At 42.0% G+C, this 24,113-nt stretch overlaps 6 protein-coding genes across 13 annotated transcripts; 4 read left to right on the plus strand and 2 right to left on the minus strand.

The window, feature by feature from the left end:
- Positions 1-2: 2 nt before the first annotated feature.
- Positions 3-6,605, plus strand: LOC138133083 (ral GTPase-activating protein subunit beta). Of its 6 annotated transcripts, XM_069050876.1 has the most exons (20): positions 197-337; positions 388-594; positions 643-859; positions 1,062-1,276; positions 1,328-1,511; positions 1,559-1,665; positions 1,712-1,859; positions 1,942-2,112; positions 2,187-2,291; positions 2,341-2,469; positions 2,522-3,028; positions 3,078-3,287; positions 3,415-3,516; positions 3,586-3,726; positions 3,794-3,808; positions 4,406-5,150; positions 5,200-5,681; positions 5,734-5,928; positions 5,975-6,160; positions 6,221-6,605. In XM_069050876.1, exons 1-20 carry the CDS (start codon positions 302-304, stop codon positions 6,580-6,582), a joined length of 4,464 nt encoding a protein of 1,487 aa, XP_068906977.1. In that variant the 5' UTR covers positions 197-301; the 3' UTR covers positions 6,583-6,605. The 6 variants fall into 6 exon arrangements, with proteins under 6 accessions (XP_068906978.1, XP_068906980.1, XP_068906982.1 ...); XM_069050877.1 differs by lacking the exon at positions 3,794-3,808 and having other exon boundaries at positions 3-337; XM_069050878.1 differs by lacking the exon at positions 3,415-3,516.
- On the minus strand, positions 6,551-7,407 carry mRpL22 (mitochondrial ribosomal protein L22). Its single transcript, XM_069050898.1, has 3 exons — positions 7,121-7,407; positions 6,853-7,066; positions 6,551-6,803 (listed from the first exon to the last, which is right to left on the minus strand). The coding sequence occupies exons 1-3, from the start codon at positions 7,319-7,321 to the stop codon at positions 6,583-6,585; spliced, it is 636 nt and encodes a 211-aa protein (XP_068906999.1). The 5' UTR covers positions 7,322-7,407; the 3' UTR covers positions 6,551-6,582.
- Positions 7,408-7,564: 157 nt separating this feature from the next.
- On the plus strand, positions 7,565-8,886 carry LOC138133090 (small ribosomal subunit protein mS27). The gene has a single exon (XM_069050894.1). It carries the CDS (start codon positions 7,565-7,567, stop codon positions 8,834-8,836), a length of 1,272 nt encoding a protein of 423 aa, XP_068906995.1. The 3' UTR covers positions 8,837-8,886.
- On the minus strand, positions 8,257-11,729 carry LOC138133086 (coiled-coil domain-containing protein 22 homolog). The gene is made up of 5 exons (XM_069050884.1): positions 10,775-11,729; positions 10,219-10,727; positions 9,813-10,165; positions 9,222-9,761; positions 8,257-9,176 (listed from the first exon to the last, which is right to left on the minus strand). Exons 1-5 carry the CDS (start codon positions 10,822-10,824, stop codon positions 8,931-8,933), a joined length of 1,698 nt encoding a protein of 565 aa, XP_068906985.1. The 5' UTR covers positions 10,825-11,729; the 3' UTR covers positions 8,257-8,930.
- On the plus strand, positions 11,300-11,726 carry LOC138133104 (LIRP-like). Its single transcript, XM_069050909.1, has 2 exons — positions 11,300-11,474; positions 11,524-11,726. The coding sequence occupies exons 1-2, from the start codon at positions 11,300-11,302 to the stop codon at positions 11,724-11,726; spliced, it is 378 nt and encodes a 125-aa protein (XP_068907010.1).
- A 921-nt stretch (positions 11,730-12,650) lies between the features above and the next one.
- Positions 12,651-23,792, plus strand: LOC138133096 (uncharacterized). Of its 3 annotated transcripts, XM_069050900.1 has the most exons (13): positions 12,651-12,792; positions 12,839-12,994; positions 13,042-13,511; positions 14,425-16,427; positions 16,478-16,594; positions 16,646-17,850; positions 19,163-19,302; positions 19,359-19,502; positions 19,553-20,825; positions 20,885-21,028; positions 21,079-23,212; positions 23,264-23,407; positions 23,458-23,792. In XM_069050900.1, exons 1-3 carry the CDS (start codon positions 12,733-12,735, stop codon positions 13,390-13,392), a joined length of 567 nt encoding a protein of 188 aa, XP_068907001.1. In that variant the 5' UTR covers positions 12,651-12,732; the 3' UTR covers positions 13,393-13,511; positions 14,425-16,427; positions 16,478-16,594; positions 16,646-17,850; positions 19,163-19,302; positions 19,359-19,502; positions 19,553-20,825; positions 20,885-21,028; positions 21,079-23,212; positions 23,264-23,407; positions 23,458-23,792. The 3 variants fall into 3 exon arrangements, with proteins under 3 accessions (XP_068907001.1, XP_068907000.1, XP_068907002.1); XM_069050899.1 differs by having other exon boundaries at positions 13,042-16,427; XM_069050901.1 differs by lacking the exons at positions 19,359-19,502; positions 19,553-20,825 and having other exon boundaries at positions 13,042-16,427.
- Positions 23,793-24,113: the final 321 nt, after the last annotated feature.

The following is a 24,113-nucleotide window of genomic DNA, read 5'->3' on the forward strand; positions in this document are numbered from 1 at the left end:
TTGGTATCGTGGTTGGTACGTCCTGCCAAAATTTAAATTTTGTACGCGTGTACACGCCAAATGAGTAAATATTTTGATTTTTCATATTATACAAAAGTGACAGTAAACAGAAAATAAACAAGTACACTAGCATATATGGACTAATTTGTTGTACAAACGTAAATAAATATTCAAGGTTATGTTTGACATTTGACAGGTGTTTGACGTTTGGAAAAAATGTTTACGTTGACACCCCCATGGCGTTTTAAAATAAAATAAAATCGATAGTTGTTTGTTAACCGTGTGCAAATAAAACGTGCTTATGAATTTGGGGCTGTTTAATCGTATGAACTTGAAAGTGAGTACGTTCCACTAACCAAAATGCGTACCGTAACGTAAGAATCACAGGACAGCAACGAGAACAAGGGGATGTATTCAGAATGGACCTCGCTAAGTCTCGTGCTCCAGAACAGCGGCGACGAGAACCAGAGCGTATTAGAAAAATTCGGTTTGGTGGCAAGCAAAGACGTCACTTTGGGGGTGGTGCGGCAACTCGCCAGCAACTTAGGAATAAGCCAACCCCCGGAACCGAGCCCCTTGGTCACAGACAAAGAGGTACATTACTTGAAGCGTCATTTTAGGCGTGTTTGATTGCCGTTTCAGGTGCAATGGTGCATGGAAGTCCTGTGTTTCGGGCTGTCACTCCCCCTTTCAGAACATGAGGCCATCAAAGATTGCGTCAACGTGTACTGCGAGTGGCTGTCGGCGCTGCTGACGCCGAAAGTGTGCGTCCCCCAACCCATCACTGAAGATCCGAATGTGTACGCCCGCAAAATTATAGCGCACCTACATTACTTGTTTATCCCAAGGAAGGGCGAAGGTAAGCGTGCGCCACTCGCGATCGTAATTATTTTAATAAAAACGTTGATTTTGCAAGACTGGTCGTTTTTGTATCAGGAGTTGGGTAGGTGTAATTGGATGTTTATTGTCGTAGAGGGCGCTAGTGTGACATAACAAATCTTTTTTGGGTTATGTCAAATAAAAACATGTTTTACAGTTTTTAAATGAGTTTTGTGATTTAGGAATTGACACCATCAATAGACAGGCGGTTTTGTGTCACAGGGTGCTCCGCACCCTCCAGCAGATCGCTCATGAGTCTAAAATTCTCGAAAGGGAGACCTGGGAGGCTTTGTTGTTGTTCTTGTTAGCGATCAATGACACTCTGCTGTCGCCACCTACAGTGAAAGACGACGTCGCAGATCAACTCTGCGAAAGAGTTCTCAGTGTTTTGTTCGAGGTAGAGCTCTACTCTAGATGACCTTGTACAGTCTTGACAATTTTTTTAAAGATATGGCTCATCGCGTGCGCTCAATGTTTTCCTTCACCTCCTCTCTGGAAGACCTTGAGGGAATGTTGCATGAATTGGCGACATCGAGTCGCTCTTATTGAACAATGGAACCGCGTTAATCTCGTTCTGACGTCGAAAGTTTTGGCTTTTATGTATGGACCTTCGTTTCCAGAGCTGAAGATCGGTACGTCTTGCAAGAAAACAAAATTTCTCCTAAACGGGGTGTTTTAGGGGAGGACGATCTTATAACGCATGGAATGTCAAATGACTGTATAGCCCAGAGCTGGTACCGCTTTTTGAACACCATTGGCAACCCCATCAGTCTGACTAAACCCGAGGTAAACAGAAATGTACGAAGTGACGTAAGCTTTCTTTGTTTGGTAGGTGATAAGCCAGACGCAGAAATTCCTCCAGTTCGCGATCAGCACTGACAACGTGAACGACCCCTGCCAGCACCCGTGCCTCCAAGCCCTCCCTCTCATCTTCCTCAAGGCCATCAAGGGTATAGCGGGCCAGGTCGACGCGTTCCTCGGTTCGTAGCAAGCCTTCAATGTTACGTGTCACGCCTCGCTAACAGTCTCATTTTTTGGTGTTTTGTCTTGCGATCGGTTCAGGTGTAGCACAGGCTATTTGGTGGGAAACTGTGATAACAGGTGGCAGCACAGATAAGAGCAAAGAAGCTGCACCAAATCAAACTTCTGCTACTTACTCACCCACTCCTACTCCTCCTACTCAGCGCAGATTGGCAAAGAGTTTTAGTGTGGCACCATCCTCTGTCTCTAAGGGTTAGAATTAGTCTGTGTTTTTAACATCCGTCACGCACTCCACTTCTTCATTTTCACCATCGGCTCCTTTGTAGGGATTCCGAAGTCGTCTCTGATCGGCCTGACGACCAGCAGGAGTTCTGCGATAGCGACGGCGTCGGCTCCCAACTCGGGGCCCTCGTCAGCCTCGAGCGCTTCTTGTAAGTACACCAATAGAAGAAAAATAAAACTTAACAGTTTTTCTTAAAGCTTTGACGTCGTTCGGGAACGAGAGTCGCAACCCCCTAGCTCCTGGAAGACCAAAATGTAACAGTATTTTGCACTTGTTTGGGGAGTGGCTGTTCGAAGCCGCCTTCCTCGGCTGTGACCTCCACCACAGTAAAAACAGTTCCTCTTCAGCTGTTCCCATTTAAGTTGTTACCGATTTCAGGGCAGCAACACGATCAGGGTAAGAGACCCAGCTCAGTTTTGATGGAGAGCTATTCGCAACCGAGCTCCATCAGTGACATTCCAAGTCTACCTTCGACGTTGACCATCGACAAGTACGAAAGCGGCAAAGCCGAGGCTCTGGGCACTCTGTGTAGAATCATGTGCGCGAAGAAAACCGGCGAAGAGATCCTCCCGGTGTACTTGGCTCGGTTCTACTTGGCGGTCCAGCAGGGGTTGAGGGTGCCGCCGAATCGCGAGTGCGGCGAGACCATGGTCGCGATCCTGATGAACTCCTCGGACCTGTTCCGCCTAGACCTGGACGGGATCCGAGTCCTGGTCCCTGTTTTTATTTCGGCGCTGGAAATCGTCCTCCCCGACAAGGACCTCAAACTGAATTCGAGCGTGTCCAAGACCGAGCTGAGACGAGCCTCGATCCACCTCCTCTCATCTATTCTGGTCCTCCCGTTGCATTTTCAGAACGTCACCATCAAAGACTTGATCAATACTGGTAAAGCAAGCGGTTGTGTTTTGTTCGATTTGTGCAAGAGGGCTTGCAGGGTCGTCCGAGCGCCCCACAACTTTCGCCCAGTTGAAACCCCGCCTGATGAACCTGGTGATGAACGCCCTCCAGATCGAGACCGACCCTCAAAACACCCACATGCTCCTCGGCAGTTTGTTCTTGTGCGTGCAGGACTCTTCGATTTACGAAAAGGTCGAACAAGTGACGCAACCCCCGACCGACACCTCGTCGAATCTGCTCAGCTCAGGTACTTAATTACTTCCGTCACCGACGCTTCGGCCACCATGTTTCATGTTTCACGTGTTCGTCGATTGTTTTGCCGTTACCTTATGATTTTTTTCTTTTGCATTGCTTGTGGTTTGTGGCTTATGTAGCGTCCGACACTGCCAGTACCATGAGCATGGCTAGCAGCTATGAACGTTCCACTTCACCCGAACATTTTGGCCCTGTTGATTCGTATGATTTGTTGCCGATAGGTATGTTTGTATCATGATTTGACACGTCCGCCGTAAACAACACGAGACAACTTGTTGTTCCCGTTGTAGATTCTGCGCACGCGTTGTTCGTCAGGGCCACGTATCTGGTCTGCCACAGGTTGATCAGCTCCTGGAAGACCGACCTCAACGTGTCGCTGGCGGCGCTCGAGCTGCTCTCAGGACTCGCCAGGATCCACATCAAGGAGTCAGGTTAGACCTCCACGCATTCTAACTTAATACAACACTTGCATTAAAAAAAATATTGTTTTTTGAGCAGCCAGAAAACTGACAGGTAATTTGTTTGATTTTGTTGAATGTTACCTGGGGGCATCACTATCCGTCCACTCCTTTGAGTAAATTTTTCAAAATTGTTGCAGCGTAAGTTGCGTTTGAGATTGCAAAACTGTCAAATGTCAAAAATCGTCAAATCACATGGATAAACACGAAATCGAAAGAATTTTTGATATAAAACGCGACTATAACAAATTAATGCGCGTAAACGTGATTGTGCTGATTGCAGTAATTCTTAAACCCACAAAAATTGGTTGCTTGCCGTTCCGGCACTTGAATTTAGATTATCGTTGCCAACCATATGAAGCAAAAACTACTGAAGTATTGAAGATAACCTTAACCTCACTTTTTAAGTAGTCGAAGGATAGTGATCTACCCTTGACCGGCGCATCCGCCAAAATTGCATTTTGCATTCTCACTTGTCGTTAAGTCTCCGAAACAAATGAATTTAAATGCACATAACTTAAAAATTTCAACACTTGGAAGCATAAAATGGGCACGGTTAAATCTTGGATGTATTCTAGTGAGTCTTTTGAGGTTAATAAACACGAGAAAGTATTTATTCGGCTCCGGTAACGGCGACGTTGACACATTTTAGACGCGATGGAGTGCAAGAGAGCCGTGAAGTGGCTCTGCGACTACATCGTCAACCAGTGTTCGCGCCCCCCTCCGGCCCACTCCAAAGACCTGCACTCGACCATCGTGGCGGCGTTCCAGTGTTGCTCGGTGTGGCTTCTCGAACACCCCTACCTGCTCAGAGACAAAGATTGCTTGACGACTGTCCTCGAAGTGGCAGAACTGGGCGTCTCCGGGACCAAATCCGTTGGCAAACCTGGCGAAAACGTCAAAATGAAAGAACAGAAAGAGTTGAAACCGGCGTCGATGCGGGTCAGAGACGCCGCCGAAAACCTCCTGACTTGCATCTTGGAACAAGTGGGGTACTTCCCCAACGAGTGCGGCCCCGAATCCATCTCGTCCCTCCTCGACGAAGTCGCCCTGTTGCAACACTGCAACTCTTGGCCCACGAACTGCACAGATCAAGCTACGGCGGTCGAGAGGTTTAGATATTTCGTGACGGAAGGGTCGGTCATGTTGGCGCTCCTGGAGGAGCCGCTCGGGAACGACCAGGATCCGCAACCCACGGTGACGATCTTGATCCGGGGGCCGTTCGGTCGGCACGCGTGGACCATGCAGTTGAGGCATCTCCCAAGGCACAGATCCGGGACCAAGTGCCACGCACCGAATCCGGGTAGGCCGGTGGTGATGCAAGAAACTCCCGTTTGTCCGCAAGTCAAGCAGAAGTACTTCCCCGAGAGCGTGGAGAGAGTGACGCAGTGCAAAGTGTAGGTGGCGTCGTAATAATTTGTTTTATTTTTTAACGGCGTGTTGTAGCGACCAGTCGATACCGCTCCTCGAGACGGTGACAGCGCAAGACGACGAGGTCAACGAAGAGACCAACAAGTTGGTGCAGTTGATCGAACGACAAGCCACAGTTGAGGCAAACCTCGCCGCCACGCAATCGAATTGTGTGGCGCTAGAGTGTACGCCGCCTCCAGTCTGTCACGATTTCCAGACGTCGAGACTCTTCTTGTCTCACTTCGGTCTCTTGTCTTTGGGAGACGAAGAGAATTCAGACGGAGCGCCGGCACTCACAGCTCTCGACAGTAGTTCGGTAGATTTCTGCAAAGATTTGTCGGTTTTGGACCACTTGAGTCCCAGGACTTGCGACACGGTCCACATTTTTTACGTCAAGTCGCAACAAGTCGACGCCCAAGACATCGTAAACAATGTACGAAACGAAAACTGCATCTCTCCCTGTTTCTTCGAGTTCATACACACTTTGGGGTGGCCAGTCGAGGTTAACAAACATCCAGGTAGGAAGTGTTGCCAACTTGCTACCAACAAAACTAAATGTCAGTTGTGAAGGGTGGACCGGTCATGTTTCGACTAGTTGGAAAGTGTCCCCACAGGAAGCTTCCACTTCGGCTCGCAGCACCAGTTACGACGGGTCTTCGCATGTTCTCTACTGGGCGGACGCCTGCTCGGAAATAGCTTTCGTGGTGCCTTCCACCGTCAAAACTTCCGAACCGCCGTCAGAACAGTCCTCATTCAACGCGTCATGTAAGTTGAAAGTTGCCAGTTTCCACTCCTCACTCCCTTGTTGCAGTTTGGTACGAAAGAAGCTTGTCGGAGACCAGCGGTAAGGACAAGAGAGCTCTAAGTCTCGAACTGGACAAACAACCCGTCCCACCGCGACGTTCTGGGCCCCGTTCAAACCTCCACCCCCACACCAACACAAAAATAATGGTGGTGTGGTTGGAGAGTTTCGAAGACCATTTGAATCTCCCAATCGGTAAAACAGATTTGACATGTGTCAAAACTGACATGTGTCATTATGGCGTGTCTTTTTCAGATGATTTATTGAACTGTATGCACACTGGCTTGGAGCGGGGGGCCCTATCGAAGAGCGGCGAAGTTTTGGTCATCTATCTGCACCTGATGGCGTCGGGGTTGTTAAGGGTGCACCTGCAGGGCCCGTCTGGGCGTGTGGGATTGGCGTCTCCCCTCATCGACGGTATGGTCCTGAGCAGGCGCGCTTTGGGGCCTCTCGTGAGACACACTGCTCTCAACATGGCGCGGCGCAGGCGGCTAGATTCGGATAGTTATCAGCCGCCGCACATCCGGAGGCGGTTGAAAATCCAGGAGATGGTGCAGAAATACAAAAGAGAAATGACTAAACCCGAATTGTTAACTTATTTATTTAGTTCTACTTAATTATAAAGAATTGGTGATTTTTCTACGGCGCATTTGTTGCAACCAGTCCTCTAGTTGTTGCTGGGGTTCTTTGGGTTCATGTTGGTAGTAGTGTTTCGGGGGTTTACCCTCCTCGAGACGAACGAAGTAGTGACAATGGAAGTATTCGACGAGACCGGTTCTACCTCGCGAATGTCTTCTTATGCCTTTAATGACTTTACCTTTACTGACGAGCGACTCAGCTGAAATTCATCGATTAAAACGAGTTTTTACGAGAGCTAGAGTACATACCGACCCATAAATTACTCGCGAATTCGACGTTGTGTTCTTTGACAGCCAGCTCTCTAGCTTCTTCAATTGTCTCGCGAACATCTTTAGCTCCCTTCTTCACAACGAACTTTAACTGTTTTATTGCTTCATCTACGGTCATACCGCGAACTAAACACGCAATGTACCACATTTTCCAAGGACTGTACTTAATATTACATCTTTGATGACAAACAAACTAACAAAAGGGTACAATTGATACATTTTTTACAATCAGGTTAAAGTTACTTACGGCGGGTCGCGGGACCTCATCTGGCGACTGAGGAGGATAAATTATTTTGTTGTAGCCTATAAACTTTGACGGTTCTTTCTTGTCCTTATTCCAAGCGTATGAAGTTGGAGAGTTATGAAACTTCGCAAGACCGGTGGAAATTAACGGTAAATGGGACTGAACGAACGATTTCGACAAAACCTGGATTGTGCTCAATGCCATTATTTGAATTGTTTAAAAAATCATCTAAAAGGAACGCTGAGTTAAGATAACCTCACTTCAGGCTGGGACTGAATTTTTAATCGTGTGTTGTACACGTACGTAGTTATGTTAAAGAGAGACAAACGGCAGCTCTATGGGTTAAAAAAGGATAGGGATAGTGACGTGACAGACAAGCTCCGGGAACTCCATCTCACACATGATCGTTTGACATAACCTCAAAAGTGGTTTAATTTTATCGAGAAAATGTTTAAAATACTGAGTTCGGCGGTGAGGCCGCGAGTGTTAAATGCGTGCAACTACGCAAAAAACTGTAAACGGACGTTTTTATCGCAAGCCTATTACTGTAACGAGATTTGGGAAGACAGGTTAAGTAGCCCCATTTTACAAAAAGTCAATTTAGACATTTTATACTACGAGCTGGACCAAAGATTTCAAAAGACGCGTCGAATCAGCCCCGTAGACGTCGACATTTTCGCGAATGCCGTCAAAGACGAGCTCTTCGTGGACGAATTGTTAGATCTTGTCTACAAATTGAGGTTAAGTCAAGACACCGGAAACGCTCTTAACTCGACTACCCACGCCGTAATTCGGGCCCTCGTCAATCAAGGGAGAGTCAAAGACCTGCTCCTTGCAATAGACGATCGGCTGAATTACGGATTGTTCCTCGACGACTACACCGCAAATCTCTTGATGGACAAATTTTGGAAAAGCAAAGACTTTGTCGCCGGGTCCGTCATAGCGAGTCAAATGATGCTGCAAGAAGACTTCAAGCATCCGGTGACGATCAATTTGGCGCTGCTTCACTGTTACAACTACTTGTTGAATCCAGGAGAGTGGCCCCAAGTGCCGCCTCCTGAAGAACCTGAGGAAGAAGTGAAGGTCCGCGTGAAGTACGTGCGCAACCCGTACGACGACGAACATTTCGATTTGAAAGAGCCGCGCAAGATTGTCGGGAAGACTTTAATGGCGGCGACAAAAAATAGAGATGATTCTCTGCATCAGTCACTGAGAATAATCGGATTGACGCTGTTTGGGAAGGAAGACTTGGCCAAGAAGGAAGTGGAGAATTGCAAAAATAAAAATTTGAAGTTGATAAAAGAAGTTGTGGAGGTTTTGCCAGAGGACTTGCCTGTCAGACAAGATCTGGCTCAGTTGCCACTGGTTTCTGAAGACGTTCAAAGCGTGTTGGCGAAGCAGGTTGTCGAGAGCGTTGCAATTACGTCAGAAAAAGATATAGCCAATCAGTGCGATTTATTCCGACGGTGGGAGAACGAAAGGATGCAAGCTTTAGAAGAGCAAAAGAAACGTCTCTTGACCGCTGAAAGACTTGCAGAAATAGAGAAACTTAAGAGATCGTTGAAAGAGAAAGAAGAAAAGTTGTGGTTCTTTGAAAACGAGGAAAACATCGAAGTGACCATAGAAGAGAATGCCGCTTTGTTGCCAACCAAACAGGCGGAAAAAACCCTGGAAGAGAATTACGTCCCGCCCGAAGTACAATCCAGAAAAACCACCTAATTTTTTTTCGTAATATAATTTTTAACAAAAAATATAAATAGTAAAAACGATTTGGTGTCTTAATCATGTACAAGAGCATTTTACGTAACAACTTTCAACTCGGCTGCTGCTTCAGCAACACTTCCGTCTCCTTCCTAATTTCCTGCAGATCTTTGTTAACCCGTTCCAACTTGACCGCGGTTTCTTTGGCCGTTTCCGAGTCGATCTGTTCCTGCAGATTCCTGCACTCTCGCTCGACCGCCCCCAGATCTGTCACCCCCTTTATGATACTCGAACAATCGTCGCGCAATTGTGCCAACAACTTGTACGCCTTCCGCGCAGTTTCGTCGTGTTTTGCGTCCTAAAGTAAAACAATTATTTGTGAAGGGACAAAATTCGTACAAACCCTGAAAATCAACTCGTCCGCAAGCGTGAAGGATCTGTCCACTTGTCCCGTCAAAGTGCTGATCTCTCTCTGGACCGATTTCGTGTCGTTCAGTATTTTCTGAATCTCTTCATCTTGCTTCTTGATGTTGCCAATGATTTCTAAGATGCGCCGCGTGTATCCCGATCTGTTGTGGCTCTTGTTGATTTGTTCCAATTTTTGCCTCAACTGTTCTTCCAACTGAGTCTTCTCTTTAAGATCGAGCGTCAGCGCCCTCTGTGTTTCCTCCAATTTCCTCAACTTGCTCTGTTCTTGTTGTTGCTTCAAATCTTCATTACTGATGGCGCTCTGCAACGTCTTGTACTCTTCCAGCAAGGGCGTCTGGATCTTGTTCCACTGCTCAGTCAGACTGAGCAACTTATTTTTGTTAGCTTCAATCAGATTCTTCAATTTCTGAAGATTTTCTTCCTTACTTATGACAGTAAGAGTCTTTGTTTTTAAATTCACTTCAGCTAACATGTTTTGAAGAGCTTCTTCCTCTTCAATCTTCATTTTGTCCATCTAGCAAACGATACATTTTTTATATTGAAAAAAAAAACGCTGAACCCTTACTTGTGCCAATTGCATTTCATAATTCTTCACACTTTCTTGCAACTCCAAACACTCTTGTTTCTTCTCTTTCACTTTCTCCACCAGTGACTGCAACTTACTCTCACTGCTTGACTCCACCACTGGCGCCACATTTGCTTCTGAAACTGGACTTGCTTGGGACAGTCCACTTGAATTTGACAATAACTGTGATGGCAACTCATCTTCTTTACTTGAAGAAATACTGAAGCATCTCCTCAAATAACTACTTTCACTATTAATAAGGCAATCTTCAAAAAGAAGTGATTGTACCAGTTCTTTAGGACTGCACTGTTTAGTAACTACTGGAACATTATGGATCCAATATTGCTTGAGAGCTGCAAAATTAATCTTCAACTAATCAACATAAAAAAAATTCTATTGAAATTACCTTCATTCTTGAGATTTTGACTAATTGTTGGAATTTTTAATTTTTTGGAATGTAAAGGTTTACTATCCCCTAAGCTATGAAAAAAATATCCAGTCTCATTTTTGCGATAACCGTTATGCAAAACGCAGGAAGGCACCCAAAACTGCTGCAACGAGCGTTTGACTTTTTGTTCAATTTCTTTGACCAGAGTGGGTAAATATCCGGTTTGTTCGACGTGCGCTATTTTACTGGTGTCTCTCGGCAATCTCTCGACGAGAAACATCAAAACGCGCCGAATTTCGGCCTCATTACAGTACAGTATCGTTTGATAACCTATATCATCACGAAAGCCCAGATCCTTGATCTGTGTGGCTAGACTAGAAGTTATTTTCAGCTTGACGCTCATCGAGGGTGGCAGGTTCTTGGGGAACGTCGCGTCGGGTAATATCGCCTCCAAACAGCGTGAAATTGCCGTGACAATCATATCGGCATCAAACTGTTTCAACGAGATGACATCCTCGTCGATATCGCTGCAAATCTTCGCTTTATTTGGGCAATTTGGCACAACCAGACCTACCAGCGAAGGTTCCGCAAAGAATCGATTATGATCGCATCGATTTCGTCCATTTTAATCGCCCCAACATAAATTAAACCTCAAAAGAAACGTCAATGTCAATGACACGCTGACAGAAAAACAAACGTGCGGCGCACTGCTGCCAACCGGATAATTACCAACCACTGGTAATTTTTTCGCGACAGGCCCTATTTTTATGACGCCTGGCGGCGCACGCGCGACTTACTAATTAGCAACAAGTGGTGTCAACAGTCTGGCGAAGCTATTTTGAATTTATTACTCCCATTAATATCTTTCCCGGTTTTGATGTAGCGTAAATAATTGTGCATCCATCTGGACGAGAGGGTGTAGCCTCGCAAGACATCTGACCTACATTTACATAATTTTGAGTGATATTTTGGACGCACTATGTAAACACTATCCCTATAAAAGCCTGGGATTTAGAAACAGGCGACAGTACCAAAACTACTCCACCAACGAAGTAAGTCCCCGGCTGGTGCACACCCCGAGCTCAACTTTCTCTTGCAGATGGATCAGCGCCTGCTACTCTTGTTCCTCCTGGTCAACAGCATCTCGGTGTGGTCGTCGCCCCACAAGCTCCACTCGATCAACAAGAGGGCGGAGTTCTTCTGCGGGTCCAAGCTGTCGGAGGCCCTCTACATGGTGTGCAAAGGCAGCTACAACTCTCCCACCAAGAAGTCGAGTAAATCCCCGACTCGAGTCAAATCCACCGACTAATTCGCTCGTTTCAGTAAACGACTTGTTCGCCTACGAATACGACTACTTCCCAAGCGAGAGCGACGAAGACAACCAACTAGATTTCCCCTTCCTGGAGAGAGACACCGCCAATTCGTTTCTACCGATCAGGTCCAGGAGAAGAAGAGCAGGAATCGTGAACGAATGCTGCCGCAATCCGTGCACTCTTCAGCACTTGAGTCTCTATTGCGGATCGTAAACACACACAGAGAGTCACATCATCAGCACGCAATCAAAAGACTAGTTTTGTTTTTTGTAAAATAAATATGTAATTGCATGTAAGTGCGTCTTTTATTCGGTGGAATGTTTTTTTATCTGCTTGCTTTTGAACTTGAAGATTATCGCAATCCCGAATGTTTATTTTATAATTAACACGGTTATCAAACAGTGACTGATTTAGTTTCGTCATGAATTCGGTGCAAACATGACACGAATGAAAACTTGCTGCTGCCTCACCCTCAAAACCGGAGCCCTTCTTATGACTTTTGCCAATTTTGTAAGTCCCATCTTCGTAGTACTTCGACCAACCGAATTCTTTCAGATCTGCGGTACCATTCTTCTTCTGCTGGGTTTCAACAACACTATCATCTGCACAAATCTCTACTTACACAACTATTATTTTTTCCTCTTGGGCTCAGCTTTGATCGCAGGTGCGCTGGCACTCCTTTACGGTACTACTAAGGTCTGCTCTGAACCACACTCCACTCCTCTTTCTTACCTCTCTGTTTTAGACCAAATCGCACTGGATTTTCTTGTACCTCGTCTTGAGCTCCACCTGTCTCTTCACCCTGACAGTAGTCTTGATGGTAGTATCGGTGTACTCGCTTCTGGCCTCAGCTGGTACTAAACTCTTTGAAATTGATCCAATCGTGACAGTCAAATTTCAGTGTTTTGGTACGGCCAAATCTGTGTGAACTCTTTTTACAAAGACGTTGTAGACTCGACGGACCACCCAGAAATAGTCAAAGTGAACGACGAGGGCGCCACTGTTGTTTAAATCCGATACAATTGACAAATAAAATAATTCTGTAATAAACTTCTTGTGTTCTGTGTTGGCCAAGGTTGTTGCACCAAAATAATTCATTCTGTCCCACCTGCTTGCACTCCCGCGCCTTCGCTCGCAAACTAGGACGGGATCAAGGATTAAAAATAAACCCGTCCGAAAATAGTTTTCAGTTGTGTCTGAAAGCGCGTAAACAACAGCGATGACAGCTTCTTGCAGTTGTTTGAAGCTTTGTGCGTTCGCAGTAGCCCTCATCAATCTAGTAAGTGTTAACACTGCCACCTCCTCGTCACAGCGCTCTTTTGCAGTCGCTCGGCCTCTACATCTTCGTCGAAGGAGTGCTCCTGCTCTTCGAGTACCTCGACCCGGACAAGGACATGACCGTGGGGTTCGTCGTGGTGGACTTCCAGATGGCCTCGTTCCTCGGCTTCGTCGGGCTGCTGCTCTTGATTGGTATAGTGAAGGTCAGTGGCGTGCTGGGTGGCGACTAGTGCTGATTGGTGGTTTGCAGAACAGGGAGAGGTTCATTTCGCTCTATCTGCTCCTGAGCTCTTTGATTTGGTTCATCGTGACCACGCTGGCGGTCAGTTACATGATATTTTACAACACCACGCAGGAACTGCCAAGGGGCGACGGCGCCAACGCCACTGTGGAGGTGCTGAAGAGTGGAGAGCCGACGCCGACGCCGCCACCTAAGGAGACGGTGCCCGTAGAAAAAGCGGCGTTGTTTTCCATCGGATTGATTGTCTTCTGGTGTGGACAGTTGGGGGTTTACAAGTTTCACGACCAAGTCATCGAGAAGAATGTGATTAATGCGGGGGAGAGTTACGTCACTTCGGCTTTGCACAGCAAGGACGGTTGATTCGCGAAGAAGAAAGGAAGAAGTGAGTTGAGGATTTGTCGACTCTTGGTACAAAGTGTTCGCTTTAAAATTTGTTCTTTATAAGAATAGTTAAAACAGTAAAAGTGATCGAAGAAAAGGTGAGTCGGAAATGTGGTGTTGTTTTTAATTTTGGGACAAGATTTTTTTTGTAATTTGCCTCCATTTTGATTCTCTAATAGACATACCTAGACTCCATTCTTTATCTTGGTGAGTGTGTGTGTAGAACATTTTGAAATTCCCAAGCAAGTTATTAAAATTTTAGAAAACGATGGGATATGAAGATGACACGTTTGAGGTTATGTCTCTTTTGCCTCGGTGCATAATGAATCATGAGCAATTTAACCTGGAAAACAATAAATAGAAAGACTTTGCGGCGTCTCTGTAAGTATTTACATTATTGTAATATTTGAATATTTTTCAACAACTACCAACGCACTGTTCCATTGGAACTTTCAAAAATCCCTAAATTCAACTTGACGGCTGAAAATTTCCCAAAGACCACTCACCAAGATAAAGAATGGAGTATATTAATCCACGATATTAATGAACGCGACGTCATCATCTGGGATGTCCTTGTAGCCATTATTTCGCGGAACATTTTACGAAACTGTTTAGGTTGGCAAAGCTTTATCAGGCAACAAATTCGCGACCGTATTTTTGGCAATTTCACGTATTTCAGCGGGCGTACGTGAAAGATTATCTTCCATATTCGTGTTTTGTGACAGAATTTGGATAAAACAAAAGGCGACTTTGAAGACTTGATCAAATTTTCACTTTTAAAATTAAGACATTACCAACCGCCACAAAAATCCCTAAATCGAGGAAAGTAAACATTTTTGTTTAAAAACAGCTTAAAAAAGGCAAATTACAAAAAATAGTATAAAAAACTCGTTTCACAAGACCTTGAAGCACCGATTCTTTAACATAACTCGTGACTACGCCATTCGTTTTTTAATCTTGAATTCGTGCTTCAGGACTGGTCTTATTTTTAATATACTATTTTGTTTTTAGTTTTAAAAGTGATTTTGAAAGAAAACATGTCAAAGGGTTTAGCAGCATCCTTTAGAAGATTTAGATTAGTTGTTGTTAATTTCTGAAAATTCTTTAACCACAATGTAAATTAATGTAAGTTTTGAAAAAATAGTATATTTCAAACCAAGGTAAGAAAGTGGTTTCTTGCAGACCGCGGGCAAAGATTATAAACCGAGTCGTAGACGAGGTTTGTAAGTGCCTAAGGTCTGCAAGGACACTTTCTTAACAAGGTTTGAATACAATTTTTTCCCTACCGGCACAACTTTGTTGAAAAAAGTAAAAAAAGATGGTTATATTCGTGATTAAAACGAAAATTTTGAGAATTGAATAGTAGGCTGTGTTATTTGTTTAATTAACTTGTCATCGCATTTGAAGATTTGAGGTTTGTTCGAAAATTTGATATAAACAGGGTAAAGTAATCTACCTACCTAGCTTATCTGTTTATTTTCCAGATTATATGATTGACCTACCAACTTACTTCATTGAATTGGCTTTCATTTATCAATAACTTATTTCACTTTTGACACTTTTGACATTTGTATTTTGGTACAGTTTTACCATAAACATTTCATGATTAACTTTCTTACCTTAGCGAGAAAGTTGAATTTTCTCACCTCAAATGAGGTATCCACAGCCTACATTTCTAACCGGTAGGGAGAAAAATGTCTTCTTCATTTTTTGTTTTTGTAAACATTATAAAAGAAGAAAATATAAATCTCATTGTTACGTAGTATCAGTTTCACAATTATTCAGATCTTCTTGCAACTGTAAACATTGTTATTTCTTCTTTTCTACATTCTTTAGCGTTGTGTAGTAGATATTTCTCTCAATCTGAAGAAATCTTGAAGAACATTCTAAAAACTAACCTATTCAGAAACATAAAAGTGTCTCAACTTCTTGATTTTTTTCTATTAATGCCTTCATTTTGTATTTCTTCATGTTGCAGAAGATTTTGAAGAAATGTATATATTTTCTAAATTTTTTTCTAATTTTTGATTTATTTCTTCCTTCAAAATTTACAATTCTGTCATATCTGACATAAACGTGCTCTGTAATATCTCGTTCTTCTTTAGCAAAGGTGTTTATCTTGTACTTTGCCATGCTAGAAATGTTCTTTCTTTTTTTGACAGTCACACATTTTGACATTAATTAAATTACTTAATTAATTCAATAAAGATTTTTTGAAAATGTTTCTTTCTTTTTATTCTCTCTATTCACTCTAAAGCGCGTCCTTGCTTGCACCAGTTATCTTTCAAAATTCTTCACTTTCTTGCAATTCCAAACATACTTCTTTCTTCCGATTTTCTTTCTTTACTAGTGACAGCAACGTTCAATATTGATTCAGCCACACCAACACCTTCTTAAAAGTTTCTTGACTATTCTCTATAAAATTCACTTGTCAAAACCCTCTCTGTTTCTTCAAGTTTCTTCACTTCACTTTGTTTTCGTTACGCCTACTCATTCCCAATGAAGCAACGTTTCAAAGTCTTTCGTCAACAGCGCCTGGATCCTGTTCCACCCCTTCCCATTAGCTTCGACCACATCTTCACATTCTGAAGATTTTCTTCCTTGCCAGGAATACCTTTCATTTTCAAATTCACTTCAATCAGCACGTTTTGAAAAACTTCTACTCCTCACTCTTCATTTTACTTTAACAAAAACAATTTGCTTCGTCGTCAGCGCTGCGGCACTCACGTGTCCGATTTTATGTCCAATTTGTTTATGGACGGTACCGCAAACAACGGATTCAAATAAACCGATAGAAACAAACAAAGCGCGGTCGCGTTGCGGAATAGAGACGGGAAAAACGCTGAACCCGCGCCAAGAAGTTTTACGAGCGGCCATAAAACTTTAGGCAAAAAAATGTTAGTTGAGTACCGTCTCGCACCCACGAAATACGAACAAAGAAATGCAAAATGTCGAAGAACTGTCGCCGAAAATGTGTCAAATCTGTCGTGTACTTCGTGTGCGTCAGCAACATCGTAAGTTCTTGTGTTCCCGCCGAAGACGACAATCCGGTGTTTGGTTGTAGGTGGGGGGAGCGTGCAGTATCATAACCAGGGGCATAGCTCCATTAGGTGGTTTATTTTTAATGCTGGGCCTACTGGCGATAGCCGGTGGACTGTTATTATTAGTTGGAGTACTGAAGGTGAGGTGGACACTCGAAGCTAGGTAAGTTTTGTGATTGCCCTACTTCCAGGAGAACGCAAGATTTATCTTGGTCTATCTCATACTGGCCATCATGGTGATGGCCTTCACCACTGTCCTGATCTCGGTGTTGATCATCCCCAAAGTGAAAGAACTAAAAGTCTACATCTTTGTCGTCGTCTATTTACTCTTGATCATCTGGTGGCCCATTCTCTACTGTGTCTACGTGTTCTACAAGGACCTGCTCGGCGCACACGTTGCGACATTTGAAGATCCCAGGAGCGAACCGGTACCTAGTGACACCACCACCGATAGTGAAAAACCAAATGGCTGTGAAGTGACTCAAGGTACTTCCCAGAACACATCTGCTTAGTGTCGTTCTCTCAGACTGAATTATTCAGACGGCGTGGGTTTTTATCGATTTCCAAAATAATCACTTGTTATAATATTTATATTCAAATCCATAAATTATCTCAACGAAATTCACTCGAGATTTGTTTTTGTGCGGCGCCCAAAATTGCACCCGAAGAGTACTCATTATCTTCACAGTTCACACCGCACCAAAATGATTCACATTCGAAACAGATACTGTGGAGGTTGTGGACACGTGAGAAAAAAGAAGTACGACGATACAAAAACGAGTACTGCCCTGGAAGTACCACGAAGTGCTTTAATAAACGTCATTAAGGACAATCATTCTTGAGAAAAAAATCTATTTACTCCAAGGAATTGTGATATAGCGATCCTACTTATTTTTTGTTTGCAATAAAATCTTTACCCTTCTACTATATACAGGGTGTTTTTGAAATGCGTGCAGAAATTTTAACCACGAACTACTGGGTTCATGTAGAACTCGGAAAAAATATTTAAAAAATTCTATGTCAAGAAATAAAATGACATTTATTTTTTGAGCTACAATTTTTTTTAATTGCTTTTAGTCTTTTACGTTGTCAAACAACCTCGTAGGTAAAATTTCGGCACATTTTAAAAATACACCCTGTATATCATATTTTATAAAACGTACACAAATGCGGTGGACTCTGCAGCTGTGTTTGAAGCGAATAGTCGATGAACACGCTCTAGGTGCAGATTGACTAAAAACTTAACACTCTCCTTCAGTGAATCGATTTGGAAGATTGCCAGATAAACAGATTACCAAAATTTGTTGGAAATAGAAACGACACAAATCCAGACAATGCTCCAAGAACCAAGATTGATATCCCGCTTTTTGTCTTTTGCCGCCGTCGCGGTCATCTGGTGAGTCATCAATGGACAATGGAATTCTTTTTCAGAACAAATTTAATGAGAAATCTTTTTCGAATTTGAAATAAACTCGCTCGTCAGGGCGCAGGCCCAGTTATATTAAAAAAAAGTTGACACTCAGTGCGACAAATCGTATTACATATCTTGAAAATCACTGTTTGGTTCATACCAACATGACAACGTTTTGACAATTGTTTATTAAAAAATTTCGATTATAGGTACTATTCCGGACACGGAATCTTGGCCACAACTGACATTTAACTGACAAATATGTGTGAACTGGCCTTTATTCAATATAACCCAACTTTTAACTCGATAATGCCATTTCCCTGATTTTTTGATGTCATAAGAAAAAATTCAAAGTGATTTGTAATAATTGTCATTTATTAATGACACTAATGATTGGTTTAGATCATTTTTTTTAGAAATGTCTAAAAAATGTTGGCCAAGATTTCGTGTCCGGAATAGTACGGTTGGTGGACAAAAAAACTGGGACACTCAAAATTTCTTACATTTGTATCAAGCTTTTAATTGTCAAGATAAAGTCAAAATAAAACTGACATTTACAATCACAGGGTATTACCAAAGTGACGTCAACTTTGCGTTGTCAAATGCAAGCCCAAATGCCTACTTTCTATATGGATTGTAGAAAAATGTTTGTATCACACGTGGTATTTTTGTCTTATGTCATCATACCATAGTTAACCTATTTGTTAGCAAGCCTGAATTCAACGGTGCAAATCTGCCAAATTTGGATTTGAACAGTTGTCAGTTGTCAGCTGGAAAAGGAACGAATGGCATCACTTTCAATATAGGGCGCCCTCCTTCCTCATTTTAACTTCCTTGTAGTAGACAGATTTGCACTATCGACAGGAGCGCCACCTGTCGGCGATATTAGTTTCACTCATGCTATGAGGACTTCGGCACATTCAACTACGTCACTAACGCCTACTGCGATGGGAGAATCATTTATGAATCATTATGACTTTGTATAAACAGCGTGGCTTTTTATCAATATGCAGAGTATCACTTGCTAGAATGTTTAAAATTCAATTATCTCCACTCTCATTGTTTTGTATTCGTTACCTCGCTCAAAAATCCCACCAAGTGGTACTTCTCTCATGACTAAGCCTAATCCAAGACGATCGATCACCTTCTGGATTCCCGTCGGAAAATTCCGTCGATCAGTGAAAGAAACCGCTTCCTTCCACGATATCATATCTACCGCAAACATATCCTATTTAGCAGTGCCCATGTTCCGTCTCGCCTCAATCACGGTACAAAAAAAAAAAAAATACATTTTTAGAACGAAGTTTCCACTTGAGCGCGATTAATTTCATGACGGTAGCAGGAGTACCCAGTGGGAAAAATTGGAGCAAAATGGCACCTTGTGAAAGACCAACTTGTGCTACGATCTTAACGTACTACTCCGCCGTAGCTCATATTGTAAGTACTCCTACGTTGTTTTTTTTTTTTTTTGGTTTGTTAACAGTTGGTTTAAGGTGGCCGGAGTGGCGATCATTCTCTTGGTGACCTTTACGTTTTGGGTATCATACTCAAACCCGCCCCTTTCTATATTGTATTTCATACTGTACGCCATTGAACAATTGGTACTAGGGTCGGCGTTACTCTATGGCATATTTAAGGTTGGTACTTACTTCAACTGCTTTTCTTGCAGTCAAGTTGTATGTTGCAGGCCTCAAGGGATCACATTACCAGATATCTCTTCTTATTTGTATTGGACATACTGGTAAAGAAGGGCTTCGCTATTTATCTGCTTGTCAAAGTCGGGGGCGTTCTATCAGCAGTCCTACTGGTACTTTTCTACGCCACATTCTTCTTCGTATACCACTGGGTTATTTTCTACCATGTCAAAAAATACAACCAAGAACTTCACGAAGGCGCTATGCTCATTTAATTCTCAATATCAAATTGTTCTTTTTAATAACACTTGTGTGTTATGTACTTAACCTCTAACAATCTTTTACTTTATGCTTGTAATAAAATGATTTCGTAATTTCATGTTACAATACGTTCCACAAATCCACAAATATGATTCCGGTTTATTTATCAATGCCTTGACAGTGAAAGTTTTTTCGTTTCACAATCAATTTTGGTTTCTGGGGGCATATTTAGTTGGACTTAATCTCTCAATTGGTAGTAACCAACCTTAAGCATTCAAAATTACTTTTAAAAATTCTAGTTACACACAACATGATAAACGTTATTTCCCTAAAAGTTCGAATTCTAGGGAGTAATTTGTTTTTGACACGAGAGTAAGTGAGTAGGTACACACCGTTAACACACAGGTGTTAAATTGGGTGCAAAACAACTCAATATTTTTAGAATTGGTTGCAAAACAACTCAACATTTTTGGATCCAATCGTTAATTAAAAATAAATAAATAAATTTCTCATCACCGCACTTTTCACCTAAAAAAAATTCATAACATGGGCATGGCCTGCTTCGACTACAATCATTTACAATAACAAATAACCATGTATAAGCCGCTAAGAAATTTTACGAGCGGCCATAAAACTTTAGCAAAAAAATGTTACTTGAGTACCGTCTCGCTACCACGAAATACGAATAAAGAAATGCAAAATGTCGAAGAGCTGTCGCCGAAAATGTGTCAAATCCATCGTCTACTTCGTGTGTGTTGGTTTGATCGGTCACCTTCTGGATTACCGTCGGAAGATTCCTCCAGTCAGTTTATTTTTTCTGAAAGATACCGCTTCCTTTCCACGAAATCATATCTACAGCAAACAGATCCTCTTTCGCAGTTCCCATGTTCCTTCTCGCTCCAATCTCGGTGACGTTACAAAAACAAATACATTTTCCACTCGAAAGCGATCAGTTTCATGACGGCTGCAGAAGTACCAAGTGGGAAATCTCGGAGCAAAATGGCACCTTGTGAAAGACCAACTTGTACTACGATCATAACGTACTACTCCGCCGTAGCTCATATTGTAAGTATTCGTTTGTTGTTGTTGTTTTTTTTTTTTGGTTCGTTAACCGTTGGTTTAAGGTGGCTGGAGTGGCGATTATTCTTATGCTAACCTTCACGTTTTTTGTACCGTACTCACACACGTCCGTTTCTATACTATTTTCGATACTATACGCCATTGCCCAATTGGTACTAGGGTCGGCGTTACTCTGTGGCATATTTAAGGTTGGTACTTACTTCAACTGCTTTTCTTGCAGTCAAGTTGTATGTTGCAGGCCTCAAGGAATCACATTACCGGATACCTCATCTTATTTGTATTGGACATAATGGGAAAGAAGGCCTTCGCTATTTACCTGCTTGTCAACATCTGGGGCGTCCCATCAGTACTCCTACTGGTACTTTTCTACGCCACATTCTACTTCGCATACCACTGGGCTATTTTCTACTATGTCAAAAAATACAACCAAGAACTTGGTGAAGGGGCCATTCTTATTTAATTCTCAATATCAAATTGATCTTAATAACACTTGTGTGTTATGTACTCAACCTCTAATAATATTGTGTTCTAAATTGTACTTTATGCTAGTAATAAAATGATTTCGTAATTTCGTGTTACAATACCTTCCACAATCCACAAATTGTAATTCATGTTTAGTTACCAACGCCCTACTGCTGCTGGCTACTACAACAGGGGTGCAATAGTTCTGGTGTCTTTGTGGTCACCACGCAGTTCGCTAAAGACCACATTATCAAGTACTAAAGTCCAATCATTTTGTATTGAACTTTTCAAGGTCAAATAATTTTATTTTTTGGCTTTGTAATTATGTTTTGTAAATGGTGACATGCAGGTAAACAACGTAAACGTTGAATTGAGCATTGCTAAATCACATTATGTTGATTATATGCTTGTCACTATTTACAAAACATAATTACAGTGCCAAAATTAAATTATTTGACCTTGAAAAGTTCAATACAAAATGAATGAACTTTAGGTATTCCACCAAGTAAAGTCCGTTTTTTTTTAATAATCAATTGTCAAAGTATTGTCATGTTGGCAGAAAATTCAAAACAGTGAATTTTATAAATCACGTTTGCAACATTGACTTTTGAAATTGTCACCAAATGTCACATTTGACAATTTAAATTATAAATTAAACACGTGCCTCAAACTCACAAACATATGCAACATAACCTCACTAATGATTTAGGAGGGGCAATCTAAAGTGAAACTGAGATAGAACTGGACCAAATGTCAATGATTTTTAATATACAGTTTGGTCTTTTTCCATATTTTGACACTGACAATTGATTATTAAAAAAACGGACTTTAGTATCACCATCTTTATTATCTTCTCGATGACTCAATGACACCGCAACGCTTCGAAATTAAGACAAACATAAAGAGAAAAAAAAGGCAGAAAAAAACAGATTATTCATGAGGGTAATATACTATTGCGGGCAAAAAAGTGGGACATCAACGACATTGTCTTGACTTTTAATGTGAAATAACCCTTATCTCATTCTAACCCTACTTTGAATTGATTGACGTTGTCATTAAGTATTGTAGGTTGTAGGGAATGATTGTAAGTAAGCACGTACCTAGTGAATATTTATTTAATACAAAGTCCCAATCAAAATCTACCTTTATCAAAAGAAGAAGGCATTTGGTAAAGGAAAATAGGAGTATAAAATGAATTTTTAAACTGTCAGCTAGAATAGTGTCAAAAAAATGACAATAAAGCTTGAACTACATCGAATTTTTCAAAACTGACAGAAACTCCCAATGGTACCAAATATAAAAAAATATAAAACATTCACGTTGTTTTGGCATAAGGGGAGGTTATGATTTCATTTTTTCACGTTGGACACACTGTTTCTGTCAGTCTGCGGACCTATCAAAATGTGTTGCCGAATTTCCCGCGGCGACTTTAAAACGTATTGGTGATGTTTGTCTTAAGACTGCAAAACATATTTTGAGTAAAACTCTGAAGTTTTACACGAGTGGTGCGTTCACATCGACTCTTCAACGCCTACTGCGAGGTGAAATTTAAAAAACACCCGATATTAATAGCTATAATTTTTTACATTTTTATAATAATAATATACCTATAGTTACTATTATTTTTATTCTTCAGTGAGTTTATTTTTTCTGAAAGATACCGCTTCCCTTCCACGAAATCATATCTACGCGAACAGATCCTCTTTCGCAGTTCCCGTGTGCCTTCTCGCTCCAATCTCGGTGACGTTACAAAAACAAACACATTTTTAGAAGGCAGTTTCCACTCGAAAGCGATCAGTTTCATAACGGCAGCACAAGTACTAAGTGGGAAAAATCGAAGCAAAATGGCACCCTGTGAAAGACCAACTTGTGCTACGATCTTGACGTACTATTCCGCCGTAGCTCATGTTGTAAGTACTCCTTCGTTGTTTTGTTTTTGGTTCGTTAACAGTTCGTTTAAGGTGTCCGGAGTGGCGATCATTCTCATGACGATCTTTACGTTTTTTGTACCATTCTCACAAACGCCTGCTTCTATATTGTTTTCGTTAGTGTACGCCATTGTCCAATTGGTACTAGGGTCGGTGTTACTCTGTGGCATATTTAAGGTTGGTACTTACTTCAACTGCTTTTCTTGCAGTCAAGTTGTATGTTGCAGGCCTCAAGGAATCACATTACTGGATACCTCATCTTGTTAGTAGTGGACATAATGATGAAGAAAGCCTTCGCTATTTATCTGCTTGTCAGCACCTGGGGCGTTCCACCAGCACTCCTACTGGTACTTTTCTACGCCACATTTTACTTCGCATACCACTGGGTTATTTTCTGCTACGTCAAGAAATACAATCACGAACTTCGTGGAAGCGCCATTCTCATTTAATTCTTAATATTAAATTGTTCTTAATCACATTTCTGTGTTATGTACTCCACCTCTAACAGTATTGTGTTTTGTATTTTACTTTATGCTTGTAATAAAATAATTTCGTATTACAATACGTTCCACAAATCAACAAATATGATTCAGGTTTAGTTACCAATCCCCTCACTGCAAAAGGAACTTTCCTACTGGCTACTCCAAAAGCTGTACTACGGTTTTTGCCTAAGACCATACTACCACGTAGTACCGGGGTCTTTATTATCTTCTCAATGACACCGAAACGCTTCGAAATTAAGACAACGAAGAGAAAAAAAGTTGAGGAAAACTCAGGATTCATCAGGGTACGACATATCTTGCGTACACGCACCTTTGACATTGACCGCCACCAAAGGCACTAGTTGTCAGTTTGTCTCGACCTTGTAATTCCAACGACTTGC

The sequence above is a fragment of the Tenebrio molitor genome, chromosome 6 (assembly GCF_963966145.1).
Source record: "Tenebrio molitor chromosome 6, icTenMoli1.1, whole genome shotgun sequence".
NCBI classification, from domain to species: Eukaryota; Metazoa; Arthropoda; class Insecta; order Coleoptera; family Tenebrionidae; genus Tenebrio; species Tenebrio molitor.

Excerpts from the sequence above, each read along its gene's own strand:
- LOC138133104 (XM_069050909.1), top strand. The coding sequence starts at position 11,300 with ATGGATCAGCGCCTGCTACTCTTGTTCCTCCTGGTCAACAGCATCTCG. Across the intron at positions 11,475-11,523 it reads CTCTCCCACCAAGAAGTCGA|TAAACGACTTGTTCGCCTAC; the intron begins GTAAATCCCCGA and ends CGCTCGTTTCAG.
- LOC138133090 (XM_069050894.1), top strand. The coding sequence starts at position 7,565 with ATGTTTAAAATACTGAGTTCGGCGGTGAGGCCGCGAGTGTTAAATGCG.
- LOC138133083 (XM_069050876.1), top strand. The coding sequence starts at position 302 with ATGAATTTGGGGCTGTTTAATCGTATGAACTTGAAA. Across the intron at positions 1,512-1,558 it reads GTTTCCAGAGCTGAAGATCG|GGGAGGACGATCTTATAACG; the intron begins GTACGTCTTGCA and ends GGGGTGTTTTAG. Across the intron at positions 5,151-5,199 it reads AGAGTGACGCAGTGCAAAGT|CGACCAGTCGATACCGCTCC; the intron begins GTAGGTGGCGTC and ends GGCGTGTTGTAG.
- mRpL22 (XM_069050898.1), bottom strand. The coding sequence starts at position 7,321 with ATGGCATTGAGCACAATCCAGGTTTTGTCGAAATCGTTCGTTCAGTCC. Across the intron at positions 7,067-7,120 it reads ATGAGGTCCCGCGACCCGCC|TTTGTTTGTCATCAAAGATG; the intron begins GTAAGTAACTTT and ends CCCTTTTGTTAG. Across the intron at positions 6,804-6,852 it reads CGCGAGTAATTTATGGGTCG|CTGAGTCGCTCGTCAGTAAA; the intron begins GTATGTACTCTA and ends GATGAATTTCAG.
- LOC138133086 (XM_069050884.1), bottom strand. The coding sequence starts at position 10,824 with ATGGACGAAATCGATGCGATCATAATCGATTCTTTGCGGAACCTTCGC. Across the intron at positions 9,762-9,812 it reads ATGAAATGCAATTGGCACAA|ATGGACAAAATGAAGATTGA; the intron begins GTAAGGGTTCAG and ends ATCGTTTGCTAG. Across the intron at positions 9,177-9,221 it reads CGGACGAGTTGATTTTCAGG|GACGCAAAACACGACGAAAC; the intron begins GTTTGTACGAAT and ends GTTTTACTTTAG.
- LOC138133096 (XM_069050899.1), top strand. The coding sequence starts at position 12,733 with ATGACAGCTTCTTGCAGTTGTTTGAAGCTTTGTGCGTTCGCAGTAGCC. Across the intron at positions 12,793-12,838 it reads CAGTAGCCCTCATCAATCTA|TCGCTCGGCCTCTACATCTT; the intron begins GTAAGTGTTAAC and ends GCTCTTTTGCAG. Across the intron at positions 12,995-13,041 it reads TCTTGATTGGTATAGTGAAG|AACAGGGAGAGGTTCATTTC; the intron begins GTCAGTGGCGTG and ends GGTGGTTTGCAG.